At 43.9% G+C, this 23,627-nt stretch overlaps 1 protein-coding gene across 1 annotated transcript in view; it reads left to right on the top strand.

Annotated features, from left to right (window-relative positions):
* The window catches only part of LDLRAD3 (low density lipoprotein receptor class A domain containing 3), an 88,723-nt gene that overhangs the window by 10,776 nt on the left and 54,320 nt on the right, over positions 1-23,627 (top strand). Inside the window, exon 3 of the mRNA XM_027837749.1 lies at positions 548-682. Coding sequence (XP_027693550.1) covers positions 548-682 — 135 coding nt within the window. The remainder of the gene's footprint in view (positions 1-547; positions 683-23,627) is intronic.

The raw sequence follows: 23,627 nt of genomic DNA, 5'->3' as shown, positions 1-23,627 counted from the left end.
GAAACAGAAGAGACTCTAGAACAAAGGACTAAGTGGGCTCTCAGAGCATGGAACATGGAATATTAGAAGTCAGGGCAGAGAGAAACCTTAGAGTATGAAATGTCAGGAGCTGGAAGGGCCCTTAGAACATATGCTATTAGAGGTCAGAAGAACCATGAAGATCGTCTCATCTAACCCTGTCACTTACTAGGTGAGAAAACTGCTGACTGTGACACGAAAGGAAGGCTCTTACTCCAGTGTTCACGCGTGGAGATATGTTTCCATGTAATTTTCTGTAGTCGTGTTTGTGCGTGCTCAGGTTTGTGTGTGTACACACACGTCTGCATGCATGCGTGCTCTTTCCACAGCCCTATCATTTGCTTCTCGAAGCGAGCTCTGTGCTTGGCCCAAGGCTCTTCCTGCCTAGGAGCTCCGACCCTCTGCCCGGGAGGACCCCGCTCTGCCTCCTCTGCTCTGCTTTCCCCACATGGGAGCATCTTCCTGGTGGAGGAGGAGGTCAGCGCATCTCCAGGCCCTCCTGCTAACTCATCTTCCTTTCCCTTCGCAGCCGCAAACCCCCTCCTATGCTCCACGGCCCGCTTCCATTGCAAAAATGGCCTCTGCATCGACAAGAGTTTCGTGTGCGATGGAGAGGATAATTGTCAGGACAACAGCGACGAGGAGAACTGTGAGAACTCCCAAGGTAGAGTCAGTGCCCGGGTGGGTGCGGGTGCGACGAAGCCCGACCTCGGGTGGGGGCGGACACCGAGTCTTTTCTGCTTGGGCCATCTCCATGACTTCCTGTCGGTCTCAGGAAATGCAAAGGTTTTCTGTTCTCAGGAGGTTTTGGAAACATGACCCATTTTCATTAGAAACATGTAAGAGAATGGGCTAAAGAAAATGCTGGATGTTGGCCACGCTGGGGGCAAGGGTATGAAATAAGGGTGATAACAAGCTGTAAATATTCCTCAGCTTAAGAAGCTCGGTGGTTTCATCAGGGTGAGCATTCTCTCCTCAATCCAGATTATGGCTCTTCTGTGTGTTTCATGAATTGTAATGACCAGAGACAAAGCCATTTCCTTGTGGCCAACCTCCTGGTGATCAGCATCTCCAAGCTTTAGATCGAGCTGGTCCTTGGATGAAGGCATAAAGTCCAACGTTGATCCCATGTTCCACTTCCAAAGAGGAATGCTTTCTCACATCTAGATTTAGAGAGCTAACTATGCAGTCACCTTCTTAAATATCCAATAGAATGTGAGTTTCAAGAGAGGCATTGTGGTAAACTCATATCCCTTCACCAGAACATAGCTACCAAAGCAACTTCTCCTAGACACATAGCAGAAAAGAGAACTAGCATCCCCACCACTGGAACTGAAGGATTTTTGTACTAGAAATACTTTTTCTTTGAGCTCAGTGCCTGGTTGTCTTTGCTTAATGGATTAAAAATTAGAAATGTTTTATTTCCCTCTGCAATACTTCCCAGGCCTTGAAAATACATTTTTCTTCACCATAGACTGGGGAAAAGAAGGTTTTATTTAACATTATTTTGATGGGGGTAGAGAAAACTGGACCCAAGACAATTAATATGGTGCTCTGAAGTCCTTTTGTTAATTTCATCAGGGTAAAATCCATATCTCAGCCTTTGAAGCATCTACTTGGTACCTCTCTCCCATCGCCTTCTGTCGTGCTTGATTCTGAGTTGTTTTCTTCTTTGATCTCTAAGATTAATGACAGCCATTTAAGAATAGGGGCCGGGGGAATCCTGAAAGCCAGCGATTATTGTATCTTTCCCGGCCATATGGAACGTATAAGAGGATCAAGACACCCAGTAGCGGAATATTATTTTAATTGTGGCTTTGTTGGTTGGAAACATAACCTGTCGATCAGACAGTTCCAAAAGCAGAGCCTCAGAAATGGCGCGTCCAGGGCTGCTCGGTTGCCTAGGTGCTGAGCAGGGGCCCGCGGGGGCCTGAGGGCTGCTGGCCAGTGTGGCTCTCACACATGGCGGGTTTGGGGCTGAACGGGGGTGGTTTGCAGCCATGGGAAGGTGTGGGTTCCCCTTGTGGACTCAGCAGATGCTTCCCTGGAAACCCTGGGCTGAGGCATTGGACTGTAGAAGCTCAGCCCTTCCAAGGCACTCTCAGGACTTGTTACTTCTGAGGTAGCCGAGGAGGAAGCAGATGGTGAGTGAAAGGGGCTTTTGGGGGGTGGGGAACAGTGGATCAGAAAGTGAAGGGAAAGAGGTCTGGGTTCTGGGGCCAACTCCACCTCTCAACCACAGCGGAGGCCAGAGGGGTTGCTCTCTTCTTACCTATGGGCCTCAGTTTTTCTGTCTTTTCTTTTTAAAATTTTCTTTATTTTCTTTTTAACATATGGAATAAAACAAGCATTTCCATAGCATAATAGACCATCCCTTCCCTGTTCCCCCACAGCAGCAACACAACACATACACACACACACACACATACTCACACTCGAGCACACACACACACACACTAACACAGAGACACACAAACACATACACACTAATGCAGAGACTTACTCACGCATACATACACACACTCACTACTCGAGCACACACACAGGCACACAGAGACTTTGACACACACACACACACACACACACACACACACACTCACAGCCAGGAACAAAAGCTCATTGTAGGGAGCACAGAAGGGCAGGATGAGAAACAGGGGTTGGGGAGTCGGCCGAGTATGGGATCCCTTCTAGCAATAAGAACCAGTGATAATATCGCCGGGTCTTTAAGGTTTGCAAAGCCCTTTACACGTGTCATTTGTTTGGTCCTCACAACAACCCTGGGAGGAAACTGCTATTCGTATCTTCATTTTACAGATGAGGAAATTGAGTCAAGGAGAAGTGAAGTGATTTGCCCCAGGTCACTCGGCTATGAGTATCTGAGGCTGAATTTGAACTCAGGCCTTCCTGACTCCACCCCCAGCTTCTCTATCTACTAGGTCACCTTACTCTACCCAGCTGCATCTTTGGCCTTGTGTGCTAATCCATATGTAGGAGTTTAGAGTCTTGGAAGCAGGATTCTAATCTCATGCTGATTCTTTTGTGTGACCTCCAACAAATCTGTTGACCTCTCTGTATCTCAGTTTCCTCTCCTGTAAAATGGGGATAATAATATCTGCAGTACCTCCCTCACGAGCTGTTTTGAGATGTCAGGGTAATGCATGCAGACCGTTTTGCAAACCTCCCAACACAGCACAAATGTGCAAAGAATGCCGGATTTTAGAGTCAGAGGACCCCAGGTTCACATTCTGACTGTGACCTTGGGCAAGGTCACTTTGCCTCTTCCTCATCTGTAAAATGAGATCGTTGGATTCGGCCTCTTCTAGCTTTAGGATCACGAATCTGGAGCTGAAAGGGACCTCAGCAGCGCTCATCCAACTCATTCATTTTACAGATGAGGAAACTGAGGGTTTAGGAGGTGGATGAACAGGTGGAGGGTCACGTGACTCTGCTTTTACGTCAGGTGTGATTGTACAATGACCTTGTTCCCTACAGTGTTTGGATGAGCTCCAGCACAGAGATTGCAACTCTCCATGTTGGGTTTTTTTGGGGGGGGGGGGGGGCATTGATTTTTCTTTTGGGTTGGGTGGGCTCTGATCTCTTCTGGGGTTTGTTTTGCTGCTGCCTCAGCTGCTTATGCCTGGTGAGGAGCATAGCAAGCCGGATCAGTCTGACAGGATGAAAAGTATTCTCAGGATACTTTTCTCCAAGCCTCTTCATCGGCATGTCCAAACCCCAAGGAAGAGCCTCAGGGCCAATGCTTAAGGAATCCACAGCCCTGGGGGCCCAGCGTTGTGACAAGGAAAAAGAAAACCTCACTCAGTTAATCAGTAAACAGTAAAAATAAGTTAGAAAAATCAGTAAGCTCCTACTGTGTGCCTGGCCCTGCACTGAGCACTGGAGATGTAAAAAGAGACAAAAGACAGCCCCTGCCCTCAAGGAGCTTCCAGTCTAACTCACATCCCTGTGGCGAATTATAGTTTATGGGCCATTTTCTTTGCATTCGCCCTCCTTGAGGTCTGAAGAGAGCAAGTAGAGGAAACTGAGGCTGAGTGAAAGAGACTTGTCCACAGCCACATGACCAGCAAGTGATAAAGCCCAGACTAGAGCCGAGATCTCCCGGGCCAAGTACAAGGTTATCTCCAAAGCGCTGCGCTGCCTTGGCACGAGATCCAAACGAGGGATGGACGCCTTCTATTCTCAGAAGAGAGTGGGAAATCAGGGGCAGGAGATTTGGGGGCTAAACCCACGTCAGGATGGAAAACCCAGGGGGAACAATCACCATTACTTTTTGCATGAAAATGGAAGCTCCCTGAGGGCAGGAATTAGAGAAAGAGCCACTTCCCTGAACTGAAAAGTTCTGCCTCTGATGCATAGTAGCTGCTGTAAACCTAAGCAAATCACACCCCCTCCTTGTCCCAGGCAACTCGTTAAGTTGTAAAAAAGGCGCTGCCTTGCACTGATGGAAGGAATTTCTTCACCTGGGACTTCCCTACACCACTAAAAATCATAGATCCATTTTGTTGTTCTTCACTTACGGGCCCTCCCATCTCCCATCTCCAGGCCTTTGCCCTGGCTGTGCCCCGTGCCTCACCTCTGCCTCCTGGTTTCCCTGGCTTCCTTCAAGACTCAGTTTAAATCCTATTCCTAGTCCCCACACCTCCCCCCACCACTAGTGCCTTCTCTCCATAAATTACCTTTCATTTAGACCATATGTATCTAATATGTAGGCGTGTTTGGTCCATCCCCACTCCCACCCCACCCCCTGCCATTTATCTGTGAGCTTCTTGAGGTCAAGGAGCTATGTTTTTGTCTTTGTTTGTATCTCTAGGACTTGGCACAGTGCCTGGAGCATAGTCCATAGTAAATGCCTAATAAATGCCTTTTTACTGATTGCTGTTGACTCATTCTTCCTATCCCCAATGCCTAGCTAAATGACTGGGACATAGTAAACACTTAGTAAATGCTTGTTGATTGATTGACTGATCCTGTTTGGATAAGAAATGGATCCCTTCCCTTGTCATTCTCTAGCTGACAGAGGATTCTCGCCGCCAAAGGGCTTACCAGCACATTTAAGGCTTTTTCCCTAGAAGAGAGACTCTTAATCTTTTTTTTTCCATCATGGACCCTTTGGACTGTCTGGTGAGGATAATTGACCCCTTCTCAGAGTCATGTTTTTAAATAACTGAAAGAAATGACAACTTTCTCTTAGAGGTTTGTGAAAATAAAGGTGTCATTTTTCTCCCATCAATGTTCACAGATCCTCTGGAGTCTTTTTTTTTTTTTTTTTGAGGCAGTCGGGGTTAAGTGACTTGCTCAAGGTCATACAGCTAGTAAGTGTCTGAGGCCAGATTTGAACTTAGGTCCTTCCAGCTCCAGGGCTGGTGCTCTATCCACTGCACCATCTTGATGCCGTGACCCTCTGGAGTCTTCATCCCAGGATAAGCACCTTAGCTCAAACGCTCCCAGACCAGAGCTGGGCTTTGCTCTGGGGTGCTGGCATCTTGCAGGGGAGGGATGCATTTCCCCACTGGGACCGCCATGTTGTAACATACCGCCCCAGACAACCTCCCCTAGAGTTCTGTTGCCTTGGCTTCTTTCTCAGGACCTACCTTACTACTGTTAGACCCAGTCCAGTGGGTTAAGGTATGACTCACCCCTTCTCCCTTCATGACTGCCCCAGCAATCAGGCATCCATCTGTGGTCAGAATGCCATGTATGAAATGTGTACATATATAAACATGTGTGCATACACAGATACGTGTGTTGTACACACATACATATGTATGTGTGTGGTACATACATACATCCATACAGATACACGCACATATATATATCCATACATACACATACGTACATACATATATGCGTGCGTGCGTGCATACATACATACATACATACACACCATCACCACCAAGTTGCTGTGTCTCCTCTTTCCCTCCCACACACCCAAATTGAATTTCCCCCAAGGTACTGATAAAGCTCTTTAGCAGACAGAGAGATCCAGGCCTCCTCTTTTTTTCTCTTTGGTTGCGGGAGTAGAGCATGACGCTGAGAGGAGACAGAGGTGATGCTGTCATTCTCTTGGAAGGTGAATTACAGTGTAAGTGGAAATCTGCAGACTCCTAATAAGATTCATTACCACGGGGAGAGGAGCAATCATGAAGGCTTTAGACAGAAATAGGGTTGGACTGGACGCCTCCTTCTAAGGCAGACTCCTTGGCCTGTCTCCAGGTCCTTGGCAGTGTCGTGACAATTGAGTTTTGGAAGTGACTCATAGGAAGATGGAGAAGGATTGCTTATCATCTGTGCCCCTAACAACAGTGGTAATGTATTTATGTGGCATTTTACAATGTACAAGGCCCTTTTAGACATTTGTTATCTCGTCTGAGTTCCATCGTAGCACTGCGAGGGAAGCCGGGCAAGTATCAGTACCCCCATCTTATAGACAGGAGAAGAGAGAAGTGAAGAAAACAGAAGGCCTCGGTCTGGGCCCTGACGTTCATGGTCTTCCATGCCAGTAATGTTGTTGTTCAGTTGTTTCAGGGTCTTTGTGACCCCATTTGAGTTTTTCTTGGTAGAGATATTGGTAGAGAAAATGGAGCTTTGCCATTTCCTTCTCCAGCTCATTTTACAGATGAGGAAAACTGAGACAAACGGGGTTAAGTGACTTGCCCAGGGTCACACTGATAGGAAGTGTTGGAAGCTGGATTTGAACTCAGGAAGATAAGTCTTCCTGACTCCAGGCCCTCGCTCTAAACACTATGGCGCCAGCTTGCCACCACCCCCATTTTACAGTTGAAACTGATGCAAACAGAAGTTAAAGCACATGCCCAGAGCCACACAGCTAGTAAGAGCCTGAGGCAGGATTTGCACTCAGATCTGCCTGACTCCAGGCCCCCAGCTCTATTCACTAAGCTGCCTATAGGGTCCTGGCAAGGTAGGAGGTGACACTTTAACCAAGCCTTAAGGAGAATTATATATAGAAAGGGAGGGCATTTCAGGCACGAGCCACAGCCAGTGCAAAAGTAATGCCTTAGCTGAAGAGGCCAGCACTGCTCATCACCTGCTGGCCAGCCTTTCTCTGCATCTCCCCTTCCTCACCTAGGCTGGTCCTTGGGTCACACAGCCGATGGGAGCTGTTGCTCTGGGTGCAAACCCCTGGCGTCAGATCCGCCTCTTCCTTGGACAAATGACTCAATCTCTCTGGGCCTCCGAGAGGGTTGAGCTATCTGACCTTTTCTGTGCCCACATTCCTCGCGTCCCTGCCAAGTCAGTAGATCCTACCAGAGCTTGGTCCTATTGGCGCCGGGGGTGAGAGCTCAGGGCTGCCCCCACCCCCTGGTAAGGCTTAGAGGCTTTGCAGATAGTGAGCAATGAAGAAGCAGTGGCCAGAATCCCTGGAAAGGAAGCATCCAAGCCCCGAAGGAAAGTGACTGATGTCCTTGGGGTCTGTCTGTTGGCCTTGCTCCTGGAGTCCTGCCACGGGCTCAGCCTGGGAGTGGGGATGGGAAGGAGAGCACTGGAGAGCGCCAACACCGTGGGCTGCCTTTGACTCCAGCACCTGGAGGACCGTTCAGTGGCAGGAGAGAGGGCTTTCCACTTTTAATTTCAGGTTTGAAAGAACAGCTGGGCCAGGGGAAGCAACAGCGTTTGATTCAGTTGTCGACACAGAAGGAGATTCTGAGAGGTTGATTGCTGTCTTTCTGTACCTGCCGCTTTTTTTTTTCCTGCCTAATTGGATGTTGTGCATCTACGAAGCTTCCCCTGTCACCGCTTCGGCGGGAGTTGAAAATTTCTACAACGTCCCTCATTTGGAAGCGAGTCAAATGGTTCTGCGTTTGATCCTGACAGTAATTACTTCCCAAGCTCGTCGCTGCCGTGGTAGTCTTCCAAGCTGTTCTCTTAATCTCCCCCTTTTAGGCTCTTCTTTCACCCATCTTCTCTTTCTCCTTTCCTCCCCTGTATCTCTCTCATTACCACCCACCCTGGCCCTTTCCTTGGAAGAGCTGACCCTGCTGGGAGGGCAGAAAGACGAGGCATCCATTCACCTGTTGGAGTTGAACTCCCTCCTAGGGGCTTTGGTAGCGGCCCCACAGAATACACCCAAAGTGGCATCATTTCCATTGGAGCGTGTAAGCTTCTGGAGGGCTGGGATGATGATGACGATGACGATGATGATGATGACAATAATGACGATGAAGATAATGATAATCATCATCGTCATCGTCATCATCATTATTATTATTTTGTCTCTATCGCCGGTTCCTGGAACTATACCTGGTATATAGTGGGTGCCAAATTGAATTGAATAAGATTGATCTGGTACAATGGGAATAAGCCTGAACTTAGAAGATTTGAGTTAACATTCTTGCTTTGCTATTGCCGTCAATCGATCAATCAACATTTCTTAAGAACCTGCTATGTTCCAAGCACTGTGCTAATAGCTGGGGACACACAAAGAGGCAAAAGCCTGTTCCTTCCCTGGAGGAGTTTACCATCTAATGGATGAGAAAACATGCAAACAAATATACACAAAACAAGCTATATACAGGAAAAATAGGACATAATTGGAGAGGGAAGGCACTGGAATTAAGAGGGGTTGGGGAGGGCTTCCTGTAGAAGGTGAGATTTTAGTTGGGACCTTGGACAAGTGACTTAAACTTTTTAGGCCTCATCGAGAGAGAGACAGAGAGGGAGACAGAGAGAGAGAGAAAGAAAGAAAGAAAGAGAGGGAGACAGAGAGAGAGAAAGACAGAGAGAGAGAGAGAAAGACAGAGAGGGAGATAGAGAGAGAGAGAGAAAGACAGAGAGGGAGACAGAGAGAGAGAGACACATACAGAGAGAGAGAGAGAGAGATTTGTTTTGATATTTCTTGTTGGTTCATGGAGTCATTAACTGTGTGACCCATTATAATTTTCAAGGATTCTACTACTTAGGTAACGTTTTATACCTCTTTTATTGAATTATTAATTCTCCTTTCAAGTGTTTCCTCCCAAAATCTCATTTCTTTCCCAAAGCTTTCCTCTAAAGAATGAAAAGGACAGGTTTGGAGAAACCTGGAAAGACTTGTTTTAACTGATGAAGAGTGAAGTGAACAGAACCAGGATAACAATGTATAAGATAACAATGTTGTAAAGGCAAACAACTTTGATAGTCTCAAGAATTCTGACCAAAGCCATGACCAGTGATGATGCATACATGCTACCTATCTCCTTTAGAGAAATAACAAAGTGTAGAATTTATGTATATACATATATATATACCTACCCATATATATGTATATAGATGATATTTGAGATGTAGATGATATATTATATATCATATCTGAGAGAGGTATATATATATTTGATATCTATTTTTGACATGACCAATGTGAGAATTAGGGGAGGTAGTTAGTGCAGTGGATAGAGTGCCAGGCGTGGAGTCAGGAAGACTCATCTTCCTGAGTTAAAATTTAGCCTCAGACCTGGGCAAGTCACTTAACCTTGTTTGCCTCTGTTTCCTCATCTGAAAAATGAGCTAGAAAAGGAAATGGCAAACCACTCCAGTATCTCTGCCAAGAAAACCCCAAATGGGGTCATGAAGAGTCAAACACAACTGAAAACAACCGTACAACAACAAATGTGAGAATCTGTTTTGTTTAACTATGTATGTATGTGTGTATTTGTTGCAAAGGTTTTCTTTTTCTCTTTTCTTTTTTTTATTAAGGGGTGGGGAGTAGGCAGAAGAGAAATAACGCTGGTTAATTTTTTAAAAAGACTTTTTTAAAAGAAAAAAGGGAGCATACTTAATGATCTCTGAGGTTCTTTCTTGCTCCAAATAAATCATCCTATGATTTTTTCACAAAGGTTTTTGTTTGTTTGTACCTTCAGGACCACAATATATGGACATCTCTGTGTTCTGGTCTTACACTCTCTTTAGATTTTCATCAGGAGACCTGGTTTTGAGTCCAAGCTCTGATAATTATTAGCCATGTGATCCCTAGGAAGAATCCTACCGTGTCCAAACTTCAGTTTTCTCAGCTAGTGATTTTTCTTAGACAGTGTCACAGTTATTATGAGAAAATGGCTTTAAAACATCATCATCATTTTTCTTTTATCTTCATCTCCCCCAATCCCCCCTCATGTACCATTTGTTGCCATGGTTCAGTCATTCAGCTGTGTCCTACTCTTTGTGACCCTGTGGACCATAGCATGCCACACCCTTCCATCCTCCACTCTCTCCTAAAGCCGTTACTTCCATGACACTATCTTTCCATCTCCTCTGCCATCCTCTTCTCCTTTTGCCTTCAATCTTTCCCAACATCAGAATCTTTTCCAATGAGTCCTGTCTTGTCATTATGTGGCCAAAGGGCTTTCAGCGTCAGTATTTGACTTTCCAGTGAATAGTCTGAATTAATTTCTTTATGTATTGACTGACCTGGGTTCAATTTCTCCTCTTGCTAGCTGTGTGACCCTGGGCAAGTCACTTAAATTCTTGTTGGACCCCATTTCTTCGTCTGAAAAAGAAAGGTGATAATTCCTGTAGCACCTAACTCATAGAGTGGGGTTTTGTAATGTCTCCAAAACATCTTTAATATCTCCAAAAATATCAAGATATGCACAAATGATCACGTCCTCTGCTCATTTCCCATAATGTGCTCAAGCACCAGGAGTTTTCATATTTCCTAATCTCATGGCAATTTTGCTTGATTAACATGCTTGATACATGCCAGTCATTATGTTGATGCCAATGCTTGGCACATAGTAAATGCTTAATAAATGCTCATTCAGTAAATACTTTATTTTTGGTCTGGAACTGTGAACTCATTGTTGTAGGGGACTCCCAATGAGGAAACTTTCTCTGCCAGTACCAATCAGCAGCTGCTCAACCCTTGGCCTCCACTGCGCCTTCCAGCTCTAAAAACCGTGAATGTATATAGTCTTTTGGCATCCACGTGGTGCAGTGGGTAGAGGGTTGGACTTGGAGTCAGAAAGACCTGAGTTCAAATCCAGCCTCAGACACTTACTAGCTGTGTGACCCTGGGCAAGTCACTTAACCCTGTTTGCCTCAGTTTCCTCCTCTGTAAAATGATCTGAATAAGGAAATGGCAAACCATTCCAGTATCTCTGCCAAGAAAACCCCAAATGGGATCATGAAGAGTCAGACATGACTGAAACAACTAAACAGCAACAAAATTATTGTTATCTATAATATTATTATTGAGTTTCCCGGGTTATGGAGTAGAGTGACTTTCCCAAGGTCACACAGGCAGTGTGTGTCAGCAGCCGGTCTTGACCTCAAGCATCATCATCATCATCTAATCCATCTAATCCTACTCAAAGCTTGGGTCGTAAGTTCTTATTATTTACCATAATGGCCTGAATTCCAGGGAAACAGGCAATGGTCAGGCTGTCATGGGAAAGAGACCTTCTGATAAATGATAGACTCCTCTGATTTCAAGCCAAAAGGCTTCCTGTCACCCAACTCTCCAATTTTACAGATGAGGAAACTCAGTTAATTGGTATACATGTCTTATCTCCCCTGCTAGGCTCTGAGCAGTTTCTATGGCAGGGAAACATTTAGATGCTTAATGAATGTCTGTCTATTGGACTGTATTAAGTATTCCAGGCTGTTCATCTGGTCTGGGGCTTACCCAGGTTGTCTATTTTCTCCAGGTACCTGTTTGCCCAGTTGGGCCTGGATACCGCAGCTTCCTGGTGGGCCAGGGATGGAGGAAGCAACCTCTCAGTTTCTGATCCCGGGCTTAGGACTCTGATAAAATATTGCTTGGAGGAATAGGATCTAATACCCCCCCGAGATAATAATAGCTTTCATTTATAGAGAGCTTCCCAGTTCAAAATGAGAATTTGGGGGGTAATTGTGAGTCTAATTAAGCCTCAAAAGCCCCATCCCTCAGTACCGCAGAAATTCAGATGAGAATTGGGTATAATAGAGAGAAATTTGGGTGGTAATAGCTCATAATAGCTCTTATGAATTTCCCTGGGAAAGAATAGTTTTAAGAGGATGTCTCTGGGCTGTAATCTTCTTTCTCTCTCTGATCTAATGGTCTGAACATGCCACCTAAGTCAGAGGAAGTCTTCAAGTCCTTTTTTTTACTCTGTCTCTGATGGGAGATGTGATTTCGTGCAAGCTTTTCATCTCCTTTGACTTTGTTTCTATCTCATTTCCCTGCTCATGACCTAGGTGGCTTGGGTTTTGTTAATTCGGGGCTTTTGAAGCCCATTAAGGAGCACTTTTCCAGTTTCCCATCTCTGTGTCTTCCTTATTTCAAATATTAGCCTATATCATAATGAAATATTATTATACCTCAAGAAATGATCTACTTGAGAAACTGAGAGAATTTGGGAAGATGTAGGAAGCCGTGGCAGAGGGTAAACTAAATGGGACAGGGAATAAGTATGTATAATGTCTACAGTGATGTCAGTTAAGAACAAAGAAATCTGTTCCGATTTATGTAACTATAATAACAAGTCTTGGCCCTGGAGGAGAAATGAGGAAATGTGCCATCCATGCTTTGTTTGAGAGATAGGGGACTACTACAGGTGTAGAATGTTGAGTATACTGTTAGATACACTGGGTTTTATTTAACTGGTTTTCTTAATTACAAGGGGAGGTTCTCTGGAGTTGGATATGAGAAAAAGGACTATCCAGAAATTACCATGAAGTAAAAACAGAAGAAGGCAACTAAGTGATGCAATGGATAGAGCATTGGAAGATTTATCTTCCTGAGTTCAAATCTGGCCTCAGACACTTCCTAGCTGTATGACTCTGGGCAAGTCACTTAACCCTGTTTGCCTCAGTTTCCCCATCTTTCAAATGAGCTGGAGAAGAAAATGGCAACCCACTCCAGTATCTCAGCCAAGAAAACCCCAAATGGGGTCACGAAGAGTCAGACATGACTCAAACAACTCAACAACAAGAATTCCATTCTGTATTTTTTCTTTTTTCTTTGTATTTGATGCACACAGTGCCTGACACATAGTGGTTGCTTAATAGATGCCTCTTGGCCTGAACTAAATTGAATATATATTCCAGGAAAGTTGTTAATCTGCATCCGTGAAGAGAATTGATTCCATGGAGAGAATGCCAAGAGTTTCCTGTGGTGGGTGATGATAATACTCATGATAAATACATGACATTTCTATGTCATGAGGCTCAGAGTGGTTCAGCCACTGGAAGAATCTGAACCCAGGTCTTCCTTATTCTAGTTTTTGTAATTTCTTCCTTATGCCACTCTGCTTCTCACTAGTTTAAGAAAAGAAGATAAGTGGTATCCCTGAAGTGGTATTAGAGTGAAGTGAATCGAGAAAAGTAGACGGGCTTGGTGCTCAGGTGGAGCTCCCCTAATGGATTAGGAGGTGGGTGCCCTGGTGAGCTGTTCCTACTCTGCAGGCTCATAGGAAGGCCATCTCCAGCAGGTTAGATGTGTTAGGGATGTCTCGTATCTCTCAGATGTTATTGTTTGTCAGTCGTGTTTGCTCGTGACCCCATTTGGGGTTTTCTTGGCAGACATACTGGAGTCGTTTGCCATTTCCTCCTCCAGCTCCTTTTACAGGTGAGGAAACTGAGGCAAACAGATGCCTGTGCCTTATGGGGAAATTCGCTAGAAGTGATACTTTGGAGAAAGAACCATTGGGTCTGAGCAGCAAAGAAAGCGTTTTGGTTAGAGATCATGTATTAGTGAGTTGATGTATCCTGGCTGTCTCCAGCCCCTCAGCATCTCTTGCTATAACCACAGTAAAAGGTCATATCACCATGATGCCCGAGTTACATTTAGCACTGTACCAGCCTTCAAGGAAAAAACAGGGGCATGAAATAAGTTGCCTGTCTGGTGTTCTCAGTCCTGCCTGGGGAAATGCAGTTGTCCAACAGACTGGGCTGGTTTACACTGAGTAACGTAACCTCCTCCACCAATCGTGCCAACTGGAAGTGCCCTCCAAGGCTCCCCAAAGCCTGGGAGCCACTTTCCACCTCTGTTAATGCTTCCTTTGATTGAATCTGCTTCTGACTCATTATTTACATAGGTTGTAAAATAAAGCTTAACTTGACATTATTGTATGTCAACACAGACCAAATGTAGTCAGCAGCTGGACCTTCCCAGTCAGAAGCAGACTAAATAAAAAAAAGGGGGGGGGGTTTGCACATAAAATGTCAGGGAATGCTTAATTATATAAAGGTTATGCTTCTCTAATTGTCTAAGTGGCTTGATTACAACAGCTGGCAGAAGGAAGCTCGATTTCTCTTCCCTTTATGTATTTATCTGGAGCCTGTCACCTTGAAAGCCACAAGCTGCATGGATCTTTAATTATTTTTGCCTGATTCCCTTTCTCCTTCCTTGTTCTTCCTTAAGCCCCCCATGTCCCTCTCCAAATATGAAAAGAAATGTTTGTAGAATCACAGAGTAAGAGCTGGAAGGAATCTTTGAACTCTCTGAGTCCAACCTTCTTGTTTTACAGATGAGAACACTGAAGAAAGGGCAAGTGACTTACCCAGGGTCATGAAATTGAATTCAGTTCGACCAGCCTGTATTATGTAGCTCCTTTATGGAAGACTGTGCCACAGGCAGAGAATATAAAGACAAAATAGAGACCAGTCCCTCCCCTCAAGGACCTCATGTTCTATAGAGTCAGCATGGCATGGTAGATTGGGAGCTGATGGGGAAGCCAGGAAGCCCTGAGTACAAGTCCCACCTTTGATATATACTGATGTATGACCCTGGTTAAATCATTTAACCTCCTAGTGCTCTAGGTAACTCTCTAATACTAACCATGGCAGATAATGTCCCAACCCAAATTGGTAGAGTAAGATTTCTCTCCTCGGAGTTCCATATAGCAGTGAAATCAGAGGTCTACTTCCTATCCCTATCCAATGTATCTTTCTTCCTAGATTTGGCACTCTTTCTACTACCTCGTGATTAGAGTCTGTGTGTGTGTGTGTGTATGTGTGTGTGCATACACACATGCCTGCATATATATATGTACTCATTTATATATATGTATTTTATGTATACCTCTCTCTCTCTCTCTCTATATATATATACACACTCATTTTATATAATATATACCCACCCACTAATATGGTGTGTGTATGTATATCTGTGTGTAGAGCATGTATATATATGTGTATGTATACATATACTATCTATGGGTATATATACATTTCTGTATGTATGTATAGGTATATATAATATAGGTATATATATGTAGGTATATGTGTGTCTATATACATATATGTAGGTATATGTGTGTATATATGTGTGTGTGTGCATATATATGTACATATATACAAACATTTAGGACACAATAACAGAGACCTAGACCTTGTCTGAAGTATTTAATATACTTCTATCAAACCTGTGGTAATGCCAATCCATAGCTTAGTAACTGAGTCCTTTGACTGGAGAGTGGCTCAAAGTTTCCCAGATTCTTGAGTAATTTTAAAAAACATGGAGTTTATGAAATAATACTTTATAACTTTACTAAGCATTTATTGAATGTCTGCATGTATAGTCAAACCCTGAAGTGAGCAGAGTTCCTAAGGTCATTTTCCTTTCTGCTGAAAGAAAAAATAACCAGAAATTTTCCAGATTGAAAAGACTATGATCAGTCAGTCAACCAGCACACATTTATTAAGTGCCTACTGTGTGCCAAGCACTGAGGATACAAAAACAACAACAAAAATGAAATAGTCTCTGCTCTCAAGGTTGGAAGAGGCAGTGTGTACATATGTAAGTATACAAAACAACACAGTAATTAAACATAATCATTATTACTAATAATAGCAATTATAGAGTGCTTTAGAGTTTACCAAGCACTTTGCAAATACCTCATTTTATTTTTGCAACAAGTCTGTGGGATAGGTGCTCTTGTCATCCCCGTTTTACAAATGAGGAAACTGAGGCAGAGGTTGAGTTGCCCATAGTCATATAGTTAGTAAGCATCTGAGGCTGAATTTGAATTCAGGTCTTCCTGATTCCAGGCTCAGCACTCTGTCCACTGTGTCGCTTAGATACCTGTATATAACAGGGAGGAGAGGAAAACACTCACAACTAAGGGAATCAGGAAAAGCTTGATGCACAACATGGGGCATGCCCTTTGCAATGCTCTCCAGTGGATAGAGCACCGGCCCTGGAATCAGGAGGACCTGAGTTCAAATGTGACCTCAGACATATGACACTTACTAGCTGTGTGACCCTGGGCAGGTCACTTAACCCCATTGCCTAACCCCCCCCCCAAAAAAATTCTTGTTGATTGATGGCTGAAATGAGATGATGCATACAATTATAAAAATTTCAACCTGACCTATTCAAATGAGCCCTATATTGCATGAAAGAAAGAAAGAAAGAAAGAAAGAAAGAAAGAAAGAAAGAAAGAAAAATCTTGAAGGGAAAGTAGGATTCAATAAAGGATGGAGTGCATTCCAGGCATGGGGGAAGAGCATTACAAAGGACATGATGGTAGGAAATGGAACATCCTATGTAAGGACCTTTTAAAAAACGTTACATTCATGTTTATTCTGGACTTAGCAAACATCCAATAGAATGAGCATTTCTATCTACACTGTAGGACAGGAGGAAAGGATTGCTCTGAAACTGAGAATCTGTAAGAAACATAATTGGATTCCAGTTGAGTTTTAGTTCATCTGAAAACTACTACAATCTGTGAGACTGAAGTCTAGGGGTTTGTTTTTTTGTTCTTCTCTTGTGGTCACAACGACCATGCGGAAATACGGCACAGTGTGTGGAGTGCCAGATTTAACATCTGGACCGACTGAGCTCAAATCCTCCTGCTGGCACTTACAGGTCAGTACCTTGGTCGAGTTCGCTTAGGACCTCTGAGCCTCGGGCAGCTCTCTGAGAGGAAGCTAAAGACGAGGTGTTAGCTGCATCGATAGAGGGGACACCTGTACTGGGAGTAGCTGAACCAACAAAATCCTGGGTCCTTGATGTATTGACTTGAGGTCGGCAGACTTTATTGATAGGGATTCTATCCATTTAGTAGATGAAGAAACTAAGACCTTAGGATAGACAATAAGAAGTGATCCCCAGAAGCTTTTGCTCCCAATTCAGCCCCTTTATCGCCAAAGCCCTTCCCTCCTCCTGTGTCTGACTGCTCATTGGGGCTGAAACGGCCCTAGAATTATATAGTTTACCTTTATTATGTACCGTGCTCCAGGGCTGGGCAACCGACTGTCAAAACCCAATTACTATGTTTAAAGTAAATAGATTTAGTACCTTTGTGGTCCAGCAAATTCTTACCATCGAGTCACGGTGAATGATTGTGATTCTTGTAGAGTTTTTTAGAATGTCTGTCGCCTCTTCCCACATGTGCAGTCAGGTGGATGATTCTAAGACATTTGGATCAGAATTCCCTTCCTCGTGTTGCTGTTCTGGGGGATGGGAGACATCTCTTGGTGTCTTTCTCCACCTGCCATTGCTCACAGTTAAATGCCTGAGTCCCTGTGGAGAACAGCTGGTATGATACTGTCATTTTCTGGGATCCTTCTGAGAAATTACAGATGAGGTTAATGTGAAGCGAGTCAGGGATTGGGTGGCATTTTAAGGCACCTGACTATCACTTTGAGGCAGCCTGAGTATCCCATCCAGATGTTCCTTTGAAAAATCTCCCCCTTTATTTGCATAGATAGGCTGTTTTTTTGAACAAAATTTTTTAAAACATATTAGAATGAGAGGGGTGGTTTAGCATCCTGGATAGGACCTCGAGTGAGGAAGATCTGAGTTCAGAGCCCACCTCAGGGAGTTAATAGCTGTGTGAGTCTAGGCAGGTCATGTAATCACTCTGTGCCTCAGTTTCCCTCTATGTAAAATGAGGTGGGAGAGGTAAGATTTTCCAGACTCCGGATCCCTTCCAGCCCTAAAATAGATGATCCTGTGGTTTCAGAGCTAGGACGTACTTCACAGGACATCTGGTCCAACCTCCTCATCTTACGGATAAGGAAAGTGAGACCCAGGGAAATTATGACTTGCCCGAGGTCACGTAGGCAGTAAATATCAGAAGCGGCATTTGAACCTAGGGCCTCTGAATCTGATTTTCCCCTTTTCACCACAGCCTCCTTTTGTGGGGTTTGCTCAGCAGTTCCCAAGCTGTTGTCTGGCGACAAAGTCTCCAGATTTTGTTTTGGTTTGTTGTTTCTGCCAGATGGATTTCAATCTCAGTCAGGTGTTCTAACAGTTCTTTCTCAACTCCCGGGACCCAGGATTCCATTTGTGTCCCCTGCACAATCCTGGTCACACTCCACTCCATTCCAGTCCATCTCTTTCCCCCTTCCCATTCCTGTGAGCTTGGCACCCTCTTTTCCTCTCCTTCCTTCTAACCATCCACCATTTTGATGCTTCCTTATAGGATAATCTTCTTTATGTGCCTGAGATAGGGATGGCCAGCCTGTTGATGGTCCAGTTTCCAGTTCCCTAGGATATTTTATGGACTAAATTCAACATGGTACATGGGCAAGAAAACTAATTCTGGAATCAGAGAACCTGGGTACAACCCCACCCTTCTGCTAACTCCCTGCCTGACCTGATGCAGGACAGTTATCCTCAGTTTCCTCATCTGTAAAATGAAGGGATTTCCCTCAATAACCTCTGGGGTGGCTTCCAGCTTGGTGTCTGTGACCCTAAAAACCTTTTCCTCGTTCCATCATGGTCACTGTTCCTTCTCACACAAAATCCCTGCCCAAGGATGTCACGCCCTTTTCCTTACTCCAGAGATTCTTAATCTGGGGCCCTTGGACTCAGATGTTAGGGGTTTTTATGTCTGTATTTTGATCATTATATTTCAACATATAATTAGTTTCCTTTGTAATCCTATGTGTTTTATTTCATCCATTTCCAAAGCATTCTTCTGAGGAGTTTGTTGGCTTCACCAGGCTGCCAAAGGGGTCCAGGATACAAAAAAGGTTGACAACCCCTGCCCTAGGGTGTAAGCTTGCATCTTACAACTACTCCAAAGCCTTTGCATTGACCTCCCCCCTTAATTTTAAGAGGATCCCTCTTGGGATGGCCAAGTTAGGGAGACAGTCAGGCCAATAAGCTGATGGAGAACAGGAGAATGGTCCTGAGATCTTCATTCCAGTTATTTCTTTGAATCGGTAATGTCTTCGGGGTGCCATCAGCCTGACTTTGGTTTTCCCTTTGGGGCTCATTAACACTTCTAATTGATGAGCTGGCAGCCTTGGATAATGGGAGGTCAGTGCTAAGCTAACTAGCCTTTTTTTTAAAGCCTGCTAGTGCCCCCCTGTTTCCTGATGCTTTCTGGCATATTTGTGTGTTTAATTTCCCCTTTTTTGTAATTTCCTTAGAAGGTGGAGAGGGAAAAAACCACTAGGCAGTTATGAAGTACAAAGTCCCCATGTTGTGAGGCCTTTGGGGTGTCCGATGATTAAGCCATTTAAAACACATAATTGGAGCATTCCGATGTTATGACGTGGGTGAAAATCAGATTTCTTTGTCTGAGTAAAGAGGACTGGTTTGGGGGCCCTACTGTGGAATCTCGCTTCCTCTCAAGTGTACTTTGTAGATGTTAGAGATTGTCGATAGAGAGCCAGAAGGGACCTTAGAGACCAGCTAGTCTAACCAATTCGTTTGGTTTTTTAACAAAATGAATTTTTTTAATTTTTAAAATTTAAAAAAATTAACAGAAATCCATTTTCTCTCCCTTATCCCCACCCCAAATTGGAAAACAAAACAGAAACAATTTTTTAAAAAATACACAGTCAAACAAAACAAATTCTAGCATTGGCTGTGTCCCAAAAATGTACGACTACTTCTGCATTCCAAGTCCTCTTGGGTGTTCTTCCCCATGGTTGGTCGTGGAGTTGATTGGAGTTCTTAAGTCTTTCAAAGTGGGTTGTTCTCGCTCTAATCATCTCCCTCTGCATCAGTTCATACAAATCTTTTCAGGTTTCATTATTTCTTATGGTGCTATAGTATGTCATTACATTCTTATATCATAATTTGGTTAACAACCCCTTTGTGAAACAGATGAGGAAACTGAGCCCCAGACAAGTGAAATAACTTACTTAAGGTCAAACAAGTAGTGATTGGAAGGGCTGTGATTCAAACCTAGTCTTCTAAAACAGTCAGCTAATGTGGCAGCTACTGTATGGAGGTACTGTAAGGGGGAAGTTGGAATGGTTCTTTTTGAAGAGAAGAAACTAGCCAGAGCTCCTGGGGAATAGTCCTATACCCTGTCCCTGGAATGTCCCCTTTCCCCTTCTTCAGCCATTGATTTCTGACCCATCTTTTAAAGATTATTGCTGATGCCACCTCCTCCAGGCCACCTTCCCTTATCCCTAGGGCTGTCACACAGAAGAGATTAAATTGTTCTTCTTGGCTGCAGAGGGAAGAGCTAGGAGCAGTGGGGTGGGAGATGAGAAGTCACTTTTGACTCCATGTAGTACAGCTGCCCAAAAGTGGAATGGGGCTGCTTTGGGAAATGGAGAATTCCCCATCCCTAGACGCATAGAAGAAGAGCCTGGATGATATTGGGAGATGATGCAGGAGGGGATACTCATCCAGGCATGGGTTGCACTAGATGGCCTCTTTGGTCACTTCCAGCCATGAGCTTTTGGGATTCTGATTCATTCGGCAACCTCCCCTCCAGATCTTGAATGACTTTGTATGTTTTGCACCGCTCCAGGGTATTCATGATACAACATCCTGCATTATCATGGTCTATATTGAGATCTTATCCCCCTTTTTCAAACTGTGAGATCTTATCTAAGCTTTGACACTGGTGAGGTAGAAATGGACGATGTATTTTTGAGTCAAGGAGACTGAGTTCAAATCCAGGCTCAGGCTCTTACTTTCTGTATCATCTTGGGCAAGTCATATAATCTCTCTGGGACTCAGTTTCCTTAGTAAGAAGGTTGTAGGATACAATGAATTTTGAGGATTTTGTGTCTAGAGGTCCTGGGTTCAAATCCAGGCTATGGCTCTTTGGTCAAGTTCTTTAACCTCTAATATATAAAACAAGGAGGTTGCAACCAGCCACCTTCTAAAATCCTCTTTCAGGTCAAAATTTCTGATCCTATGAGCTCCTTCAGGGGCCAGCACAGTATTTTTCATTATAGTAGCCCTTAATAAATATTTGTCTAAGAGAGGTGGAGAGAGAAGCACCACCAGACAGGGAAAAGCGGTTTTGGGGGGTGGGGAATTGTTTTTAACTAAAGTTTATAAAGCCTGCTTATTTGAAAAAAGAATGTGGCTGTTCCCAGGCCAACCCAGCATCCCCAGCTACTTCTGCTTCTGCCCTGGGGCCAGAAACATCCGAACTAAGTGAATCCTGGATTCCTTAGGTTGGCCCTGGCATCTGCTCAGACTTCTAAATGTCTCCAGGAAAGGCGTGTCTTCTTTCCCTTCCAGAGGCGTTTGACCACAATTTCCCCAAATGTTGAACATAAACACAGAAACCTCTTTGCCTTCTCTCTCTATATATTTGGTAAGGAGAGTTGCTGCTCATCCACCCTTTTCTCTGACTCGATCAAGCCCCAAATCCTAATTTGTGTTAAAGAATCATATTTAAAAGTAATGCATATTTATGAGGGATTTCAAAATGTAAAGCAATTATATGGCTTGCAATTAAACTCGGAATGGGAATTGAAAGATGAATAATTAATTTTCTGTTTGTTTGTAGTACAGTGTCTAGGGAAACAGTCAATCAGTGCTTATGTCAATAGTTAACCCACAACCAAGGAGGTGACACTGGGGATCTGGGCTCATCATCATGGTTGTGTTTAGAAACCCAGCATGAAATAGATCAAGGATGTCAGCCAGTGGCTGGTGTGCTTACTCGGTGCCCAGCACCATATTAAGTTCTATAGGGGACAGGGCTATAACCTGAATTTGAACCCAGGACCTCTAGACCCAAAATCCAGGTCTTCCTGGAATGGTAAGAGAATAGATTTCTGAATATGGAAATGTGCCTGACATATAGTAGGTAGGGCATAGGGTTATGCGGTGGATAGAATACTGGACTGGAATCAGGAAGACCTGAGTTCAAATCCAGCGTCAGGCACTTACTAGTTGTGTGACCCTGGGCAAGTCACTTACCCCTATTTGCCTTAGTTTCTTCATCTATAAAATGAGTAGGAAATGGCAAACCACTCTAGTATCTTGGCCAAGAAAACCCCAAGGAACAGTATGGTCCATGGGGTCACAAAGAGTCAGACATGACTGAACAACAAAAGCAATAATCCCCATTTTGCAGAGGATAGGATTCAAGTGCAGGTGTCACACACAAGTATCGAATAAGGATTTACTTGAAGTCATACAGGGCAGAGCCATCATTTGAACCTCCTTCTTCGTACTCCCCTTTCCTCTGCACCATAGCACTTCTTACCTGCCTCCAGGGGTAGCCCTCTAGCCCCTCTTTCCTGCTACCTCTTTGCCACAGGTGGCCTGGTTTGTGGAGGGAAGGGTGGTCTCTGTCAGGAGTACAGGGTCCTCAGAAAACACAAAGATGAGAGGAAAGAGAAGGTGATGGAAGGAGTGATACGGGGCCAGGGCACTTGCATTGGGTGATTATTGAATGCTTCAGGGAGCTGCATATGGCCAACCTGTGGGGAGAGCTTGAGCTTTTAAGGTGTCTGGAGAATCCCAGGGCCTAAGCATGCTATATTTGGAAAGCAGATTTAAAATGCCATGTGGATCAGAGAGGATAAAGATGGCATATCAGAAAACCTGCTCTCTAAAGGTCTTCCAGGTGTAAAATACAATGATTCCAAAGACACAGATGATAATAATAATAATGGACATTTCATATATTGTTTTTCAAATTTATAAAGTTCTTTCCATAGATCAACTTTTTTGAATCTCATAAGGCCAGAGAGTAGTAATTACCGATATCATACTCCCCATTTTACAGATAAGAAAACTAAGACACTAGGTTAGATACTCTAGATCTGGAGGCATGAACCACATCTTCAGAGAGATCTTAGGGGATCTGTGAACTTGCATGGAAAAAAATTGCATCTCTGTTTTCACTAACCTATAACTGAAATTCAACATTTCCTTCAATTATAATTTTTTCTTAAATTCTTATTTAGAGAAAGTATCCATAAGCTCCACCAGACTTTCAGAGTTGGTTCATGATACAACAAAAGTCAGGAACCCCGCTCTAAGCATCTAAGTGATTGTTCTTTGTTGTTGTTTCGTCATTTCAGTTATTCTGATTCTCCGTGACCTCGTTTGGGATTTTCTTGGCAAAGATACTGGAGTGGTTTGCCATTTCCTTCTCCAGCTCATCTTACAGATGAGGAAACTGAGGTAAACAGTGTTAAGTGACTTGCCCAGGGTCACACGGCTAAGTGTCTGAGGCCTCATTTGAGCTCAAGTCTTCCTGACTCCAAGCCACAGCACCACCTAGCTGCCGCAGTGATTGTTGTAGTCATTCAGCTATTTGAACCTCCATCTCTCCTGAGTCCAAGGCCAGTGTTTCTCACTAGGCTACAATCAAGAAAATTGGATTTGGAGTCAGAGGACTTAGGTTCAAATCTTACCTTTTCTACTTTTTAGTTGAATGATCTTGGACAGGTCACTTAACCTGGTTCTCAAATTTCCTCATTATAAAATGAGGCAGTTTGGACTC

The sequence above is a fragment of the Vombatus ursinus genome, unplaced genomic scaffold, assembly GCF_900497805.2.
Source record: "Vombatus ursinus unplaced genomic scaffold, bare-nosed wombat genome assembly UNPS02014822.1, whole genome shotgun sequence".
Taxonomy (NCBI): Eukaryota; Metazoa; Chordata; class Mammalia; order Diprotodontia; family Vombatidae; genus Vombatus; species Vombatus ursinus.
Note: the sequence above shows the minus strand (reverse complement) of the source record. Positions and strands in the feature narration are given on the sequence as shown.